Source organism: Rhamphochromis sp. 'chilingali', assembly GCF_963969265.1.
Source record: "Rhamphochromis sp. 'chilingali' genome assembly, chromosome: 1".
In the NCBI taxonomy this organism is placed as follows: domain Eukaryota; kingdom Metazoa; phylum Chordata; class Actinopteri; order Cichliformes; family Cichlidae; genus Rhamphochromis; species Rhamphochromis sp. 'chilingali'.
Window position 1 is genome coordinate 27,018,765 of NC_137929.1, and position 14,735 is coordinate 27,033,499.

The 14,735-nt window shown below is 40.1% G+C and overlaps 2 protein-coding genes across 2 annotated transcripts; one reads left to right on the forward strand and one right to left on the reverse strand.

Moving 5' to 3' along the window:
• Positions 1-3,092: 3,092 nt before the first annotated feature.
• Positions 3,093-6,796, reverse strand: zdhhc21 (zDHHC palmitoyltransferase 21). Its single transcript, XM_080869424.1, has 9 exons — positions 6,632-6,796; positions 6,330-6,395; positions 5,519-5,695; positions 5,297-5,395; positions 5,052-5,163; positions 4,741-4,879; positions 4,294-4,410; positions 3,737-3,780; positions 3,093-3,432 (listed from the first exon to the last, which is right to left on the reverse strand). Exons 3-9 carry the CDS (start codon positions 5,670-5,672, stop codon positions 3,300-3,302), a joined length of 798 nt encoding a protein of 265 aa, XP_080725550.1. The 5' UTR covers positions 5,673-5,695; positions 6,330-6,395; positions 6,632-6,796; the 3' UTR covers positions 3,093-3,299.
• A 257-nt stretch (positions 6,797-7,053) lies between these two features.
• Positions 7,054-14,058, forward strand: plaa (phospholipase A2-activating protein). Its single transcript, XM_080906430.1, has 14 exons — positions 7,054-7,279; positions 7,672-7,865; positions 7,981-8,081; positions 8,188-8,308; positions 8,597-8,764; positions 8,937-9,072; positions 9,276-9,445; positions 9,530-9,681; positions 9,766-9,985; positions 10,117-10,182; positions 10,265-10,336; positions 12,840-12,944; positions 13,098-13,268; positions 13,373-14,058. Exons 1-14 carry the CDS (start codon positions 7,131-7,133, stop codon positions 13,939-13,941), a joined length of 2,394 nt encoding a protein of 797 aa, XP_080762556.1. The 5' UTR covers positions 7,054-7,130; the 3' UTR covers positions 13,942-14,058.
• Positions 14,059-14,735: the final 677 nt, after the last annotated feature.

Genomic DNA, 14,735 nt, shown 5'->3' on the forward strand with positions numbered 1-14,735 from the left:
TCAGTTCCTGCACTAGCCCATCTGCTAAAAGGTTCAGAGATGGTCTTCTGCATACCATGGTTGGAACAAGCGGTTATTTCAGTTACTCCTGCCTTCCTATCAGCTTGAAGTAATCTGGCCTCTTTGATCTCTGGTAAACAAAAAAATAAAAACCTCCTTTCCATCTCTTACAAGCAACGTTTTCCTTTGATAAATGCCATTTAGCCATCATGTGCTACACTAACTTCTCAACTAACTTTAATTCTAAAAAAAAAAAAGAGGCTTCAGATGAAGCAAAGATGTAGGTGAAAAAGCACAAAAAAACAAATTACACAAATTTGTTCAGAATCAAATTTATTTGAATATGAATACCTATATACCTTTTATAATCACAATAGTACTTTTGTAACATAATAAATTGGCAACTTGTCATAGGCTTCCTAAACATAAAGAAACATATTTATGGAGTAACAAATTAACTTACAAAACATAACAGTTCCACTGTTTGAGGTCAGAATTAAACAAAATAAGGCCTGTAAACTCATTTCAAAAAACTGAAAATGAACAAGATGCATGGATTTAGAGATCTGGGGGTGCCAGATGGCAGCTGAGAGGGGAAAAAAGTAAACATATTAGAAATATTTAAACCTACAGCTTGCTGCAGGTTACGACTCAAAATAATTCATTTCAGCTATTCCAGTATAATCAACATGAGCTGTAGAGGCCAACATATTGTTAATCGATTACTTAACTAACTATTAGCTGACAATAAACACACACCAGTGTGTGCTGCAGAGGTTTACTGAAATAAGGACAGATGTTCAAGTCGTGTAATTACTGGTTCAGGAGTGATGACTGAAACCCATCCACTAGTTCATAAATTTCACACTACATGTCGGAATTTCACTAAAAGATGGCTTTACTGATACACAATGCTTATTGCTTCAAAAATGATAACGAAAAACAAAAAAGTGCCAATCATGCAAATGTATCTCCTCATTAAACCGACCCCAAAATAATAATAAAAACACACACAGACACCCAGGAACCTGAATATGCATTATAAAAAAAATCACAGAGTCATCAATAATACACATTCATGCAAATGCAAACAACCTGAACACATAAATATGAAAAAAGACTTCCTTTCATAAGTACCACGATTGCAATAAAACGAGACTGTGTGCGAATGTGAAATTCAGTGCATAATATTGAACCGCTACCTTCAGAAATTTGGTGAAACATGCACTTACTGTATGCTTGATGACTATTGCAACATTTCCCCAGGTCTTTGGCTTGTAGACAGCCATACAACGATGATTATGGACTGTGACAGTAAATAACAATGAAATAAAGTAGACAGGCACTTACAACTACTTGGATATTGTACTATTTCCCAACACGTGACAAGCTTTGTTTACATACAGGTTTAGCTAAGAGATTGCCAAGTATTGAAGACAACCACGCAATGCTAGTACTATCATTACCTTAAGTATCTCATTAATGAAGTCAATAAAATCTCTAAACAGTTCCACGCACTTACAGTAAAACCACCATAAATAAGTTGCCAATGTCTTGTCAAGGGTTAACTAGCTGTAAGTCACCACAAGTAGGCTAATCTGCCAGTTTTGCTGACAGCATTAACAAAGTTTGCGTGTTCAGATCCATTTAAGACCTACAGCAGCAGCAGCAAAAATATGGTAAATATCAATTAGAAATTATATTGTCAACAGTCTAAATTTAAAAAAAAAATTGGTCAAGTTGTTTTTGCTAACAGATTGTACTGTACATACATTTTAGCTAAACAGACTGACTTAAAGGAAAAGGCAAACATTTGGGGGAAAATCATGGTGTAAACAAAACTGATATCACTTCTACATCCTTCAGGTACTATGAGGCTATAAGCAAGCCATGTAACTTAGTTAAACTAGCCAGTAGCTACCTAGTTTAGCTTAGCATTACGCTAAACTAGCCAGTAGCTACCTGGTTTAGCTTAGCGTTAAGCAAAACTAGCCAGTAGCTGTGATCTTAAAGCTACCTAGCTTTAAGACCATAAACTAAAATTAGCTTGTTAGCTTGGTGTTATCCAAGAAAATCTCACCAACTGCTAGGATTTATCTTACTGACTTAAAATATTTTTTTTAAGTATTTAAAAAAATGTTAGTTGTTTATGTTTACACAGTTTACATCATGCTAAGCTAAGCTAACTAGCTGCCAGCTATAGTTTCACATTTGCAAACATAAGTGGGGCATGAGGTTAAACTAGGCATTTAAGAAAGGCAGCTTGATTTAAGTTATCTTTGAAGGCAGAACATGACACCTAAATGCCTTCTAAAACAAAGTAATACAATGTTGTAATCAAGTCATTACATTAATTGGCCAAGGAATGTTATATTCTTGATTATGCAGCAATCTGACCACAACATACAACATTGATTGTATAAGCTCGTTTCTAATGTGGATTTTTGCCATAGGAAAGTGGGAATTAACTGCTCTCCATAACACAGGTTCATACCAGGCTGCCTATTTGTTATAAAAAGGACTACAAATTGTCATTCAAATTATCAACTTTGTTCTGCTTCATTCTTCGTAAATTAATGGTTCACAGAGTACTTCTTCATAGAACAATCCCAAATTTAAAAAAAACAACAACAAACCCCAAATGATTTACAAATCCTCAAATTATAAACAGCAAAAGAACATCGCTGATAATAGACAGATCCCTTTACAAAAAATTATAAATAAACAAACACAATACAAAAAAATAAAAAAAGCTTCCAAACTAGAAGTAGCTGGAAAACATCAAACAAACACACAAATTAAGAGGACCGCTAAAAGAAACAAGGCACAAACTTCTTACAAAAAAACGCCAGTCTAATAGACACACTAAAATAACCGTTGTTCCGTCTGTAGATGATTAAAGGTCAGTAGTCAAGGCTCTTTATTAAAGTAACCTGAGAGGGGGGGTTCCTTTGCCAGCTGCTTTCAGATGAAAACCTCCATCCTTCTTTTGCAATTAGCCAGAAAAAGTGGTTTCCAAATGCTTAAAGTAGCAGTCACAGTGAGTTAAAAACACAACATTTCCCATTACTCCCAAAGGTGTTTCTTGACCCTGTTTTCTGCCAGTCTGGGCCTTGTAGAGAAAGGCAAAGGGAAAAAAACAAAAAAAACTTGGCATATCCACTGAAAAACCAAGACTGCTGTCCAGCTCTCGTAGCACAAAAGAGGATGGTGAAGGCGAGCAGATGGATTCTTAGGTGTGTATACAGTGTTTCATCAGGGCAGCTCCTACCATCTGTGCAGGTGGGAGCGCTACCGGCCTACACGTGTGAGCGGAACTGGTGGCTGGCGTTAAGTGGCTGTCTGCTTCGGAGTGGGATGAGCCAAAGGAGTTTCCAGCGAGTGCCACAAACTTCAGCTAGCGCCCACTGCCAGGATCTCTTTGCGCCATATCTGATAAGAAAAAACAGGTAATTGTTCAAGTAAAAATCCTTTTTGTACCAAACTGTCTGCCAAAAAGTGAACGAGGATCATAGATTGCATATAAAAGAAGGAGAGTGACACTGCAAAAAATAAAAAATGAAAAATCCCCCACTGATCTGTCACTCCCGTTTTGAAACCACAAGTTCCCTTCTGCTTCGCCTTTGGTATGCTATGTAAATGGCTGGTCTCTACACATACGATAGATTTATCTCCCAAAAGATCGGCCTATTCCTCTGACGCAGCTATTCCTGCTATAAGAAGAAACGGAACTTACGTTTCATTTGAAAAGTGAGCCATTTTCTCGATGGTGGTCATATCCTGTAAGACAAGAAAAATGCAACATGAGTGACTCATTTTAAAACATTTCAGATAACATCTTTTCACAGACCTGCCAAACTATTTAATAAATGAAATGTTTATTCATGTCAGCAGAGGTATGGCAGATGAACATGTTGCTGTTGTGGTTTATAGTAATATGAACGCACTCATGTGCACACTTTCTCCCCTGATTCTTTCCTATCGATCGCTGCATTACTGGCATTGATCGTTTTATTTCTGTACACCATGTCATGTTGTTTTGTCTGAAGCTGCTACATCATTTTTCTTCTTTTTTGTCTTCAACTTGCTTTCAAGAGGACATGCAAGCTGAATAACGCTGTGAATGACGCATTTACTGATCCTACAAACTGATATTCAACACTTAGCTTGGAAATATTAGCCGCATTTAATTAGTTAAAGACATAATCGCATCAAGACGATGGCAGCAGGAAATGGGTGGAGAACTTAAACTGTCAGCTGAAACGAGAAAATAAGTCTTTACTCAGTACTCACTGAGAGGATGCCAGTCATCTGTGTGTAAAACAAAGAAGACATGCCTCCAAACATGACCACGCCCATTAGCGCAGAGATTCGCAGCAGAGCCAGTTCGTGACGTGTAGTGAACTTTTCCTGAGTGAAAGAGAACAGTGCCCTTTGTTGTGAAAACCTCTTATCATCTTAAAGTTCCATTTGCTGATTTTCCCACTGTCAAATATGAATGTTTATAGTTTTCCGTTAGTGTAGCTAAATCTCATAATAAACATGGCCAAAGTTTCAAATAATGAGGTCAGAGTATGAACATCAATCGCTGTAGAAGAAAAGTCATTTTTTATACTCTTGGCTCTCTGTGATGTAGGTGTGGGCAGATATCCCTATGTTTAAAGTTACTCAGCAGAGAATAAAATTATGAAGCTGGAAATGAGTAGAGGCCAACTTTTAAAAACAATCCCATGGACCTACCTGGTCTAGTCCTGTCAGAGGCTGGAAGTAATAGTACTGACAGAAGTCCAGCACCAGCGTGAATAAGCTGAGGACCTGAGCATAGAAACACAGCTGCAGGAAGAGCCAGTGGTTGTCCTCTCCCACACAGTTATTAATCCTGCAAAGGAAATAAAGTGCATTTAGCAAGTGATCACATATTTCTTTATCACAGCAGTGGACACACATGGCATGCTATGATATGTTCAGTCATTAAATAAGCTTTCAAATCTCAGTAATTGAATAAACAAGAATGGATGGGAGCATGAGAGTAGGTGTTCGTGTATGATTACCAGGGACAGTGATGGTCCATCCTGCGCACACAGTGGCCACAGCGACTGCAGTGGTGCGACCGTTTAGGTCTCATTAAGTTGCACTTATTGCACAACTCCCAGTGCTCTCTCTCTGAAACACAAAGACAACAAACACTATGTAACAATCATCGATCCGAAGAGAGTTGATACTGCTAGTCGGTACCGGAGTAACAGACAAACTGGACATATACAAACAAGCGGTAAGCAGTGAGAAAAGCATTTACCAGCATGAGGTATGTGTGGGTCCGCAGGAAGACGGCCTGGATCTGCTGTGGAAGCTCTGAACAGTGCTGCTAGGCAGAGTCCTGATGCTATGTAGTAACCTAAAGAAATACAGTGTGTTTTAATTCCACTGATGAGGTGTGATCGGGCACATTCATTTCCAATTTCCAAAGAAACTCATTTTCAGTTTTTCACGTGTCAACACAAAAGGTAAGGAAACTCACAAACAACAATGGCCCAAGGAATGTGTCCCTCATTGTAGTGTGGAAACAGAACCAGTTTGGGAACAAAAAAGGTGTTGTAGAGCCAGATCCCAAATACCACACTGATGCACAGCCAGCCCATAGGGTCCACCACGAAGTGCAATCGAAGCTTCATGGCTGCTGGGAATTCTGGGAAACCTACAGTGTACCAAACGCGAACACACACACAAACTTAAGACACTGACAAACATGTTTTGCAGTTCTTTAGTTTGCAGATACTTGAAATGATATGTTTCAGGCAAAATACCCATCAGTGAGACCTGCATTTTGCCCTGCACATTATAATAGATCTATAACTTAACTACAGAAGGATTAAGGATACCTTTATAAGATTTGTACGTACAAGGACATATCAGATACTGTGTGGAAATGGTCGTGGAATGTGTCTTAAACAAAGGCCTAACCTCTGTGTAATACAAAGCAGATGCTTATCAACCAGGCACTTGATACCCTGAGCAATCTACCCCCCAAACCTTACACTGAATCTTATTATCAGCATTATCTAGTACAGTAACACTGCTAGAACACAGTACGAACAGCCCTCGTAACCACGTAACCACTACCAGAGCCTCGTTATTTGTAAAGCCTCGCCTGCTCCATCATTCATACTGCTGACAACATTCACAATCGTGATGGGCTGGGCTCTAAAACCCTGACTGTGTTAGCTAACATCTACGGGCCAACGCTGCTCTTTACTTCAGTCGCGTAAAAATGAACCAACGCGTTTATTGTCAAATATACATCTCGTGAGCTAAAATGAAAAGACACTTACTTTTTTGTCAGCGAACGAATCAGTGAGACTACTTCCTCATCGCCTCTGTGGGACCTGTTTTGCTACCTGCAATGAAAAAAAAATCACATTTCCGATCTAAAAAAATAAAACCGGAACAAGCATTATTTGCATTTTTGTCCTGGGAAGCATCGAAATTGTTAATAAAGTTATTCTATTTCATATTACATAAAACGAAATAATGGAAAACTAAAAACAAACCAAGATACCGAAAATGTTAAATTACTCATTAAGGCAATGATTTGATTAAAGAAAATCACAAGTCATTTGCTAGCGAGACTTACGCGTTTATTAAGCTGTTCTAAGTCTACATAAAAGCTTGGTATTAGCATTAAACTCTCGTTTGACGCGATAGATAAAGCGAACATGATTTTTTTTTAAACAGCGGCACTTTTTACGTTTGAGCTGTTATGTTTACGTCAACATTCCTAGTTTCCTGCTCGGTCCGCGTAGTCGGCAGCTTGATATTGCTGATGTAGCAGGATGGTGGCGGCCTCGCTCTGCTGCCGCCCTCTGGTCAACTGTGGTCAATACATTTTGATAAAATATAATCGAAAATACAAACCTAAAATACAGTTGGAAAAACACTACTCTAATGTTAATGTTATAAACGTAAGACAATTTATATTCAACACAAATAATTAAACATTAGTTTGAAAGGTGCGCCACTCCTAATAATGACGTAATTCAACTTCCGCTAGCAATAGCGGCTGGTGTTTGTTGACAGCGACGCCGCATAGCTTAACAGTGCCACAGTAGTTTCATTGTGCTGTTGGAGCAAAAATGGCATCATTCAATTCGTACAAACTCAGGTGTTCAATCCCGGGCCACGAGATGGACGTCAGGGGACTCGCCGCTACTGTTTTTCCAGAGGGAGCGTTCGTGTCTGTGTCCAGAGACCGGACCGGAAGAGTCTGGGTACCAAACTCAAGGTAGCTAGCGCTAGCTTGCTGCTCAGAAACTGCTGCCTGGCTACGATTAATTTCAGGGTACAAGTCACTCTGCGCAAAGAGATTGACTTGTCCGGACAAGAAAAGTGTCAAGCCAAATCACGCCTTACTGAATATTTTACTATTTCTGATTTCATATGTATAAAAATGGTTAGTAGCTAAGTTAGCCAAAAAGCACAGTGCTAACGTTTGCTCAAATTAGCTTTGTCATTCATTCAGCTGCAACTGTTCTTTTACGAAACACGAAAGTGAAACAGATTCGGAGTGCTTATTTTTGTTAATTTGCCTATCCTTCTTACAGATTAGAGCCAAAGGGACCTAACTTCTTCCCTCAGTAATCATTGTTAACTTTCGTCTTGTTCTCCCTCTGACAGCTCAGACAAAGGCTTCACAGAGATGCACTCTATGTCTGGACACTCAAATTTTGTATCCTGTGTATGCATCATCGCACCCAGTGAAACATACCCTCGGGGACTTGTTGCTACAGGCGGGAACGATAATAATATTTGTGTTTTCTCACTGGATCGACCGCAGCCCCTCTTCACTCTCAAGGGTCACAAAAATACAGGTGAGTTGTGCTGTCCTCGCTGTTTGGATTTTTGTAGTAGTGAGGATTAACTGGTTGCTGTGTTACTCGTCACAGTGTTTCTGGTTCCTGGCTTTCTAACTTTAAACCTCCACAGTTTGCACTCTGTCGTCTGGGAAGTTTGGGACACTTTTGAGTGGTTCCTGGGACACTACAGCCAAAGTCTGGCTCAATGAGAAGTGCATGATGACCTTGCAGGTACGTGGTCCTCTACGCTTTTCAGCTTGCTTGGATGGTGATTAGTGTCTCCATTGTTTTGAAAAAATTGACAGAACATGTTTTGTGCTTGTTAATTTTGTTTCAGGGCCACACTGCAGCGGTGTGGGCAGTGGCTATTTTACCTGAACAAGGCCTTATGCTGTCGGGATCAGCAGATAAGACCATAAAGCTTTGGAAAGCAGGACGATGTGAGAAGACGTTTACAGGTGAGGATATGCAGGTGTATATTGGACATGGGTTTGTTTTTTTTTGTTTTGTTTTTTAATCTTTTTTGGGGGGGGGGGGGGGGGGGTGCGTGTGTATACAAAAAGTAGACTGGCTGATGAGTAGCATGATTGGTTGTCTGTCTTTGATTACGTGGTTAATAATATAAACCAACAGTATTGTAGGATATGGGACAAAGCCATAACTTTGTCAAAGTAAAAATTTAAATTGGTAGCTGCATATTTTTTAGGGTTAAGTTATGGTTAAAAAAATATTCCCTTCCATTATAGGTCATGAGGACTGTGTGAGAGACCTGGCGGTGATCAGCAACACTGAGTTCTTCTCGTGTAGCAATGACACAAGTATCAGAAGGTGGCTGGTGACAGGCGAATGCGTACAGGTCTACTACAGCCACACCAACTTCATCTACAGCTTAGCTGTCTTCCCCAATAGCCAAGGTTTGTTGATTGTATCAATATTTAAAAACAAGGGATAGAACTGAGAGACTTGAAACCAGCAGTCAGTGATGCTCTTCTGTGGTTTATTCAGCCGGCTTCCATTTTCATACTCTGAGATGGTACCTACTTCCTACACCCTGCCCTCACCCTTTTTTTTTTTTTTTTCTCTTAGATTTTATAAGCACAGGGGAGGACCGGAGTCTGAGGATATGGAGGCAAGGAGAGTGCTCTCAGACCATCCGCCTGCCTGCTCAGTCTGTGTGGTGCTGCTGTATTTTACCTAATGGTGACATAGTAGTCGGAGCCAGGTAATAGAGCTGCTTTTGGCATGTTAATATGCAGTCAGGTCATAGTGATTTCCTTGATCATGTTACACCATAAATATTTAAAAGCCCATTAAAGACAGTGTTCGCTGTCCTCATTCGTCGCATCTCTCCTGCATTCAAACAAATGTTGAATGAAGCAGTAAGTAGTTCTGTGGCTAAACCAGAAGCTTCTCCTCTGCCCACAGCGATGGCATTATCCGCGTGTTTACGGAAGCTGAGGACCGCATGGCTAGTGCAGAAGACCTGCAGGCCTTTGAGGATGAACTTTCCAAAGCCACTATTGACCCCAAGACCGGGGATCTTGGTGACATCAAACTGGAGGATCTTCCTGGAAGAGAACACCTGAACGAGCCTGGTAATGCAGCAGTCTGCTATTTATTTTGTCATATAAAACGGTGAAGCTGTTCTCTGTGCATCAGGGTGGTTTTGTTTACAACAGGGAATCGCGATGGACAGACACGGTTGATCAAAGATGGACAGAAGGTGGAGGCATATCAGTGGAGCGTCAGTGATGGCCGCTGGATGAAAATTGGAGACGTGGTCGGAGGCTCAAACCAACAGACCTCCAAGAGTGTCATGTATGAAGGAAAGGTGAGGCTACAAGCTCAGAGTTAGTAAGCGGGACGTCGCATATGAGCTGTCATTAATGTCCCCCCCCCCCCCATCTGCGTGCAGGAGTATGATTACGTGTTCAGCATTGATGTGAATGAGGGAGGGCCATCCATGAAGCTGCCTTACAATGTGACAGACGACCCCTGGCTGACAGCGCACAACTTTCTGCAGAAGAATGACCTCAGCCCCATGTTCCTCGACCAGGTTGCCAATTTTATCATTGAGAACACCAAAGGGCACGTGGTGGGACCAGCCCAGCCCGCTGGTGGTGACCCCTTCACTGGTGAGGTCCAAAAGATGGATACTGCTGCTGGCTTCTTTGCTTTCTTTGCTGTACATTTAGATTAATTTCACTGGAACGATTAAGGGATCTTAGATTGAATGTATAATGTGTTTCGCCTCTTTATTTGACAGGAGGAGCTCGCTATATCCCTGGTTCTTCCAGTGATACTGCAGGATTTGGAGCTGATCCTTTTACAGGTATAGTTTGTTTACTCAGAGGTGTTCATAGTCTGAACTTGACCTGTAAGTGCAGTTTCACAGCTGTGTTTTTTCTTCACAGGCACTGGTCGCTACATCCCAGGATCAGGCCCAAACCCAGGTGCTCCTGTTGGTGTAGCGGATCCCTTCACAGGTAACTTGGTATCGAAAGGAGCAATTGGGACTTGTGAGATACAAATCCCAGTGGTACCTTTCTATGGAGTTATGAGGCCTTTCTCTCTCTCTCTTTTTTTTTTTTTTTTGCCTTTAACCAAATGGCTCCAGGACTGCACTAAATTATCGTTTTTTAAGTGTCCAAAACAGCAGTGTTTGTTGTTATAGTCACAGTAAAAATCTTTACTGGGAAAAAGATGGTGGAAGTCCTGAATGAAACTAGCTTTTCAACAAGCTCTAGCATAAAGAAAAGGGAACTTTGCAGCTGCTCCCATCCACCACTGTTTATCTTACACAGTGAAAAGCTACAGAAGTTAAAATAAAAGTGTGTTTAAGCAGATTAGCTGTTAACTTAATCTGATGTGATGTTTAAATCAAGCAGCTTACTGAAGGCTGTCATCAGCCGTCCTGCTTTCTGTCACAGCAGCTAGCACGCGGCAATCTAAAGTGTACCATTATTTCAAGGCTTTAGTAACATTATTTTGTACATTTAGATTCATATAAAAAGGTTGGCCATTGAATGAATATTGGCATTAATTATTAACATTTACACTAGGGCTGCTCAATTAACGAATTTTAATCACGATTACGATCTGGGCTTTCAACGATCATTAAAAATGACTGACTGATTATTAGCCCCTCCCTCGTGCTTTACTCTCGCGCTGCTCCGTGTGGCAAATCCAGCGCACCGCTCTGCATTTCGAACACGCATCACAAAAATTAAGAGGACCCAAGGGAAGCTCGGAAAGCTAAGCAGAAGTTATTTGGAGAGGAGAGTGACTGCCGTTGGTTGAAAAGAGAGGTAAAAAAAACTTCAGTGGTGTGGAAACATTGTGGGTTTGCGGAGTCAGACGTGGATCAAGTAGACATAGTGTGTAAACTTTGCTACAGTGTCATAGCTGCACCACAGAGCTACACTGCCAAGTTCACTAAACATAGATGTTTACATTTTTCATTTATTTTTTATATTGCAAACATTTGCACTGTTATCAGTATTTGCACAGTATTTTATATTATTTTTTAAAGTCATTATTCAATACATTGTTATTGTTAACCCTTTAAATCCCTGTAGAACCATAACCGCGTAAGCTAGCGCAATAATTTATTTTGCATATGAAACCAGAGGAGTTGTACTTACATCTTATGCCATCAGCTTGTCCTAGGTCACAGTTTCCTTCCACATATAACTTTGCAAAAATTGCATAAAAAGCGCTTGCAGGAACAAAAACATAATATTCCAGCTGTTCGTAACACTTCCCACAATGATAAAGATGTCAATGCGAACTATCGCATGTCCGCCATTTCCTGTCCGAAACCGGAAGTGACGTCATTTTTGCGGAAAATGTAGTTTTTTACTTTTACCTTAAAAGCCTATACTGGTGTTTTTATAAGTCATGTTTGACTCTATACTTTTCTGAATAGTTTCTGGGATGCTTAGAACTCGAATTGCACTGCTGGAAATAGTTTATTTTGATGCACCTGCTGTTTTCTTTGCAAATTTGCATCATAGGATTGTTTTTTGTTTTTCCTGCAGTATATAAAAATTGCTATATCTCCAAAATAAATCTATGAAGACACTCAAAATAAATTTTCTGTGGTGGGAAACTATTTTTTTGCAACTTTTTTGTATTTAAAGTTTTGAGGGATAAACCTCTTAAATTTCCCCAAATATAAATAAATAAATATATATATATATATATATATATATATATATATATATATATATATATATATATATATATATATATATATATATATATAAACAAAAACGATTGTCAATTTTTTTTGTAGTTTATTGCACTTTTTTGCAATTGATGTAATTACTATGGATTTAATGCATACATATTATTAAAATATGGGCTACAACAGTTGTATTGATGTATAGCAACTTGAAATGCTCCCAAAAATGGCACTACAGCATGTAAAAAAATAAATAAATAAATAAAAATATAAGCTCTGGCGGACTTGGTTCTATGGTAGGTCTTAAAGGGTTAAATAAATATCGTCAAATAATCGAGATCTCAATTTCAGTGAAAATAATCGTGATTATCATTTTTGCCATAATCGAGCAGCCCTAATTTACACCATCATAGCATTTATTTTCTGCAGTAGGAAACGTTGCATCAAAGCACAGAGCAGACCTCTGAGAATGCTGACATGCTCGCTTTTCTTCTTTGCAGCTGGCACATTCTTCTTTAAAGACTCACACACACTCATTCATTCACAAGCAATTTAAACACATACACGGGAACACACAGCATGCTTGCCTCATTCATGAGATGAGGCAATAGTGTCAAACTTTTTTTGTTTGCCTCCTGCTGATGTTAGAAAGTCTTCTAAGAAGTTAATGCTCTCTCTCTTTTTGCCTGAGTTTAGGTTGCATGTATAACTTATTAATAGTATACTTGTCATTGTTTTAGTTTTTTTTTTTTTTTTTTTTTGCATTTAATATTATTTTTCCTTTCTGTCTCCCTGCTTTGCAGGAGGTGGTGCATACTCCTCAGCAGCCTTGAGACAAACAACCAACATCTACTTTCCTAAGACTGATGGTGTGACCTTTGAGCAAGCCAACAGCTCTCAGATCATTGGTAAGCATTTCAGTGTGATTTGTTAACTCTCGCTGAATAACTTGTGCTTTAAAGTGGGTGATATTTGGAGCCTTCATATATTTTAAGAATGTTTATTTTATTCTTGTCCATAACGTAGTGTAAGAAAATGTGTTTTCCACCTGTCCTTAACAGCTAAGTTGAAGGAGCTAAATGGAGGTGCCCCTCAGGAGCACAAGCTCTCTGAAGAAGTTCTGGAAAGCCTTGAGAGGCTTTTGTTGTCTGTGTGTGGACTCAACTCCTCTGAGCCTGCTCCGACCATCCAACAGATCAACCTGCTTTGGAAGGCTTCTCACTGGCCTGAAGGTAATAAAAAAGTATCCCATCCCAATTCATGTGTGTTTTAATGCTTTTTAGCTAATTTCTCTTCACTAATAAGACCCTCCCCAATCTTTCTTCATGTTTTGTAGATATTGTGTTTCCTGTCCTGGACATTATGAGGCTGGCAGTGCGCCACCCGCAGGTTAATGAGAGCCTTTGTGGAGAGGCAGAGGGTGTACAACTGTGCAACCACCTCCTGAACCTAATGAGGCCCGAGGGGCGTCCTGCCAACCAGATGCTGGCACTGCGGACTCTGTGTAATTGCTTCAGTGGCAGGCATGGCCGAGCCCTCCTCATGGCCCAGCGTGAAACGGTGCTATCACGTGCTGCTGACCTGGCCACCGTCTGCAATAAGAACATCCATATTGCCCTGGCCACTCTGGTGCTTAACTACGCTGGCTGTCTCCATCTCCAGCCTGACCTTGAGGCCAAGGCCCAGTGCCTATCTGTGGCCAGTAGAGCCCTGGAGACAGTACAAGACAAGGAGGCTGTATTTAGGCTGCTGGTAGCCTTGGGAACCACAGTGGCCTCAGATCAAACAGCCCAGGATCTGGCTCGCTCGTTGGGAGTCAGCTCTCAGATTTCCAAGTACTCATCAGTGTCTGATCCATCGAAGGTGGGAGAGTGTTGCCAGCTGCTTTTAAAAGAACTACAATGATATGAATGATTTAGACAAAAAAAGAGCACTTGTTTCTATTACTCTGTTCTACTTAACCAGTTGTGGTGGAGATCTAAATAATTGTATGTTCCACAATAAAAGAAGGACAAGTGAAAATTTGCCATACGCTGACTCTGTTTTTATTACTGCAACACCTCTCCAAAGCCTTTTGACTGATTTATTTTTTAAAGTATGTGGTTAACAGTGTATGACTGATTTACACTGTAGAAAACAGTTTGCTGTGTAAAGTTACATCTCGATTGATCCATTTTCTGCTTCTTATCTGAGTCTAAGCAGACATATCCAGGCCTCCCTGTCCGCGGTGTCTCAACTGACTCAAAAGCTGTGACAGATAATGTGACGTGATGTCATTGTGTCCAATAAAAGAGCAAAAGCATTTATTTGAAGCTAACAGGACTGAATAAAGTTACGCAACAAAAAGCCATGAAATGTCAATAGTGTTGTCACGTTTGCACTCAGGAGCACTTAAATATCTTATTTAAAAAACAACAAAAGTTTTTTATATCAGGAAACACTGATGACCCAACCACATCCAGTGGGTGCCTTGCAACACACACAAAAGACCTGCCAGTCCTGCAACCAAATACTTCAGCTTTTTCCAGGATAACATCAAGCTCTTCAAGCTGGAGAAATATGCTGGGTTTGCTGCAAGACCTCATCCTGTTTGAACAAGACAAACAGAACTAAGGGCAGAGTTAGGTGAAGCACTTGTGGATGTTATGATTGCTGGACTTTGACCTGTGTACAATCCTAATAACCCAAGCAACTATGGG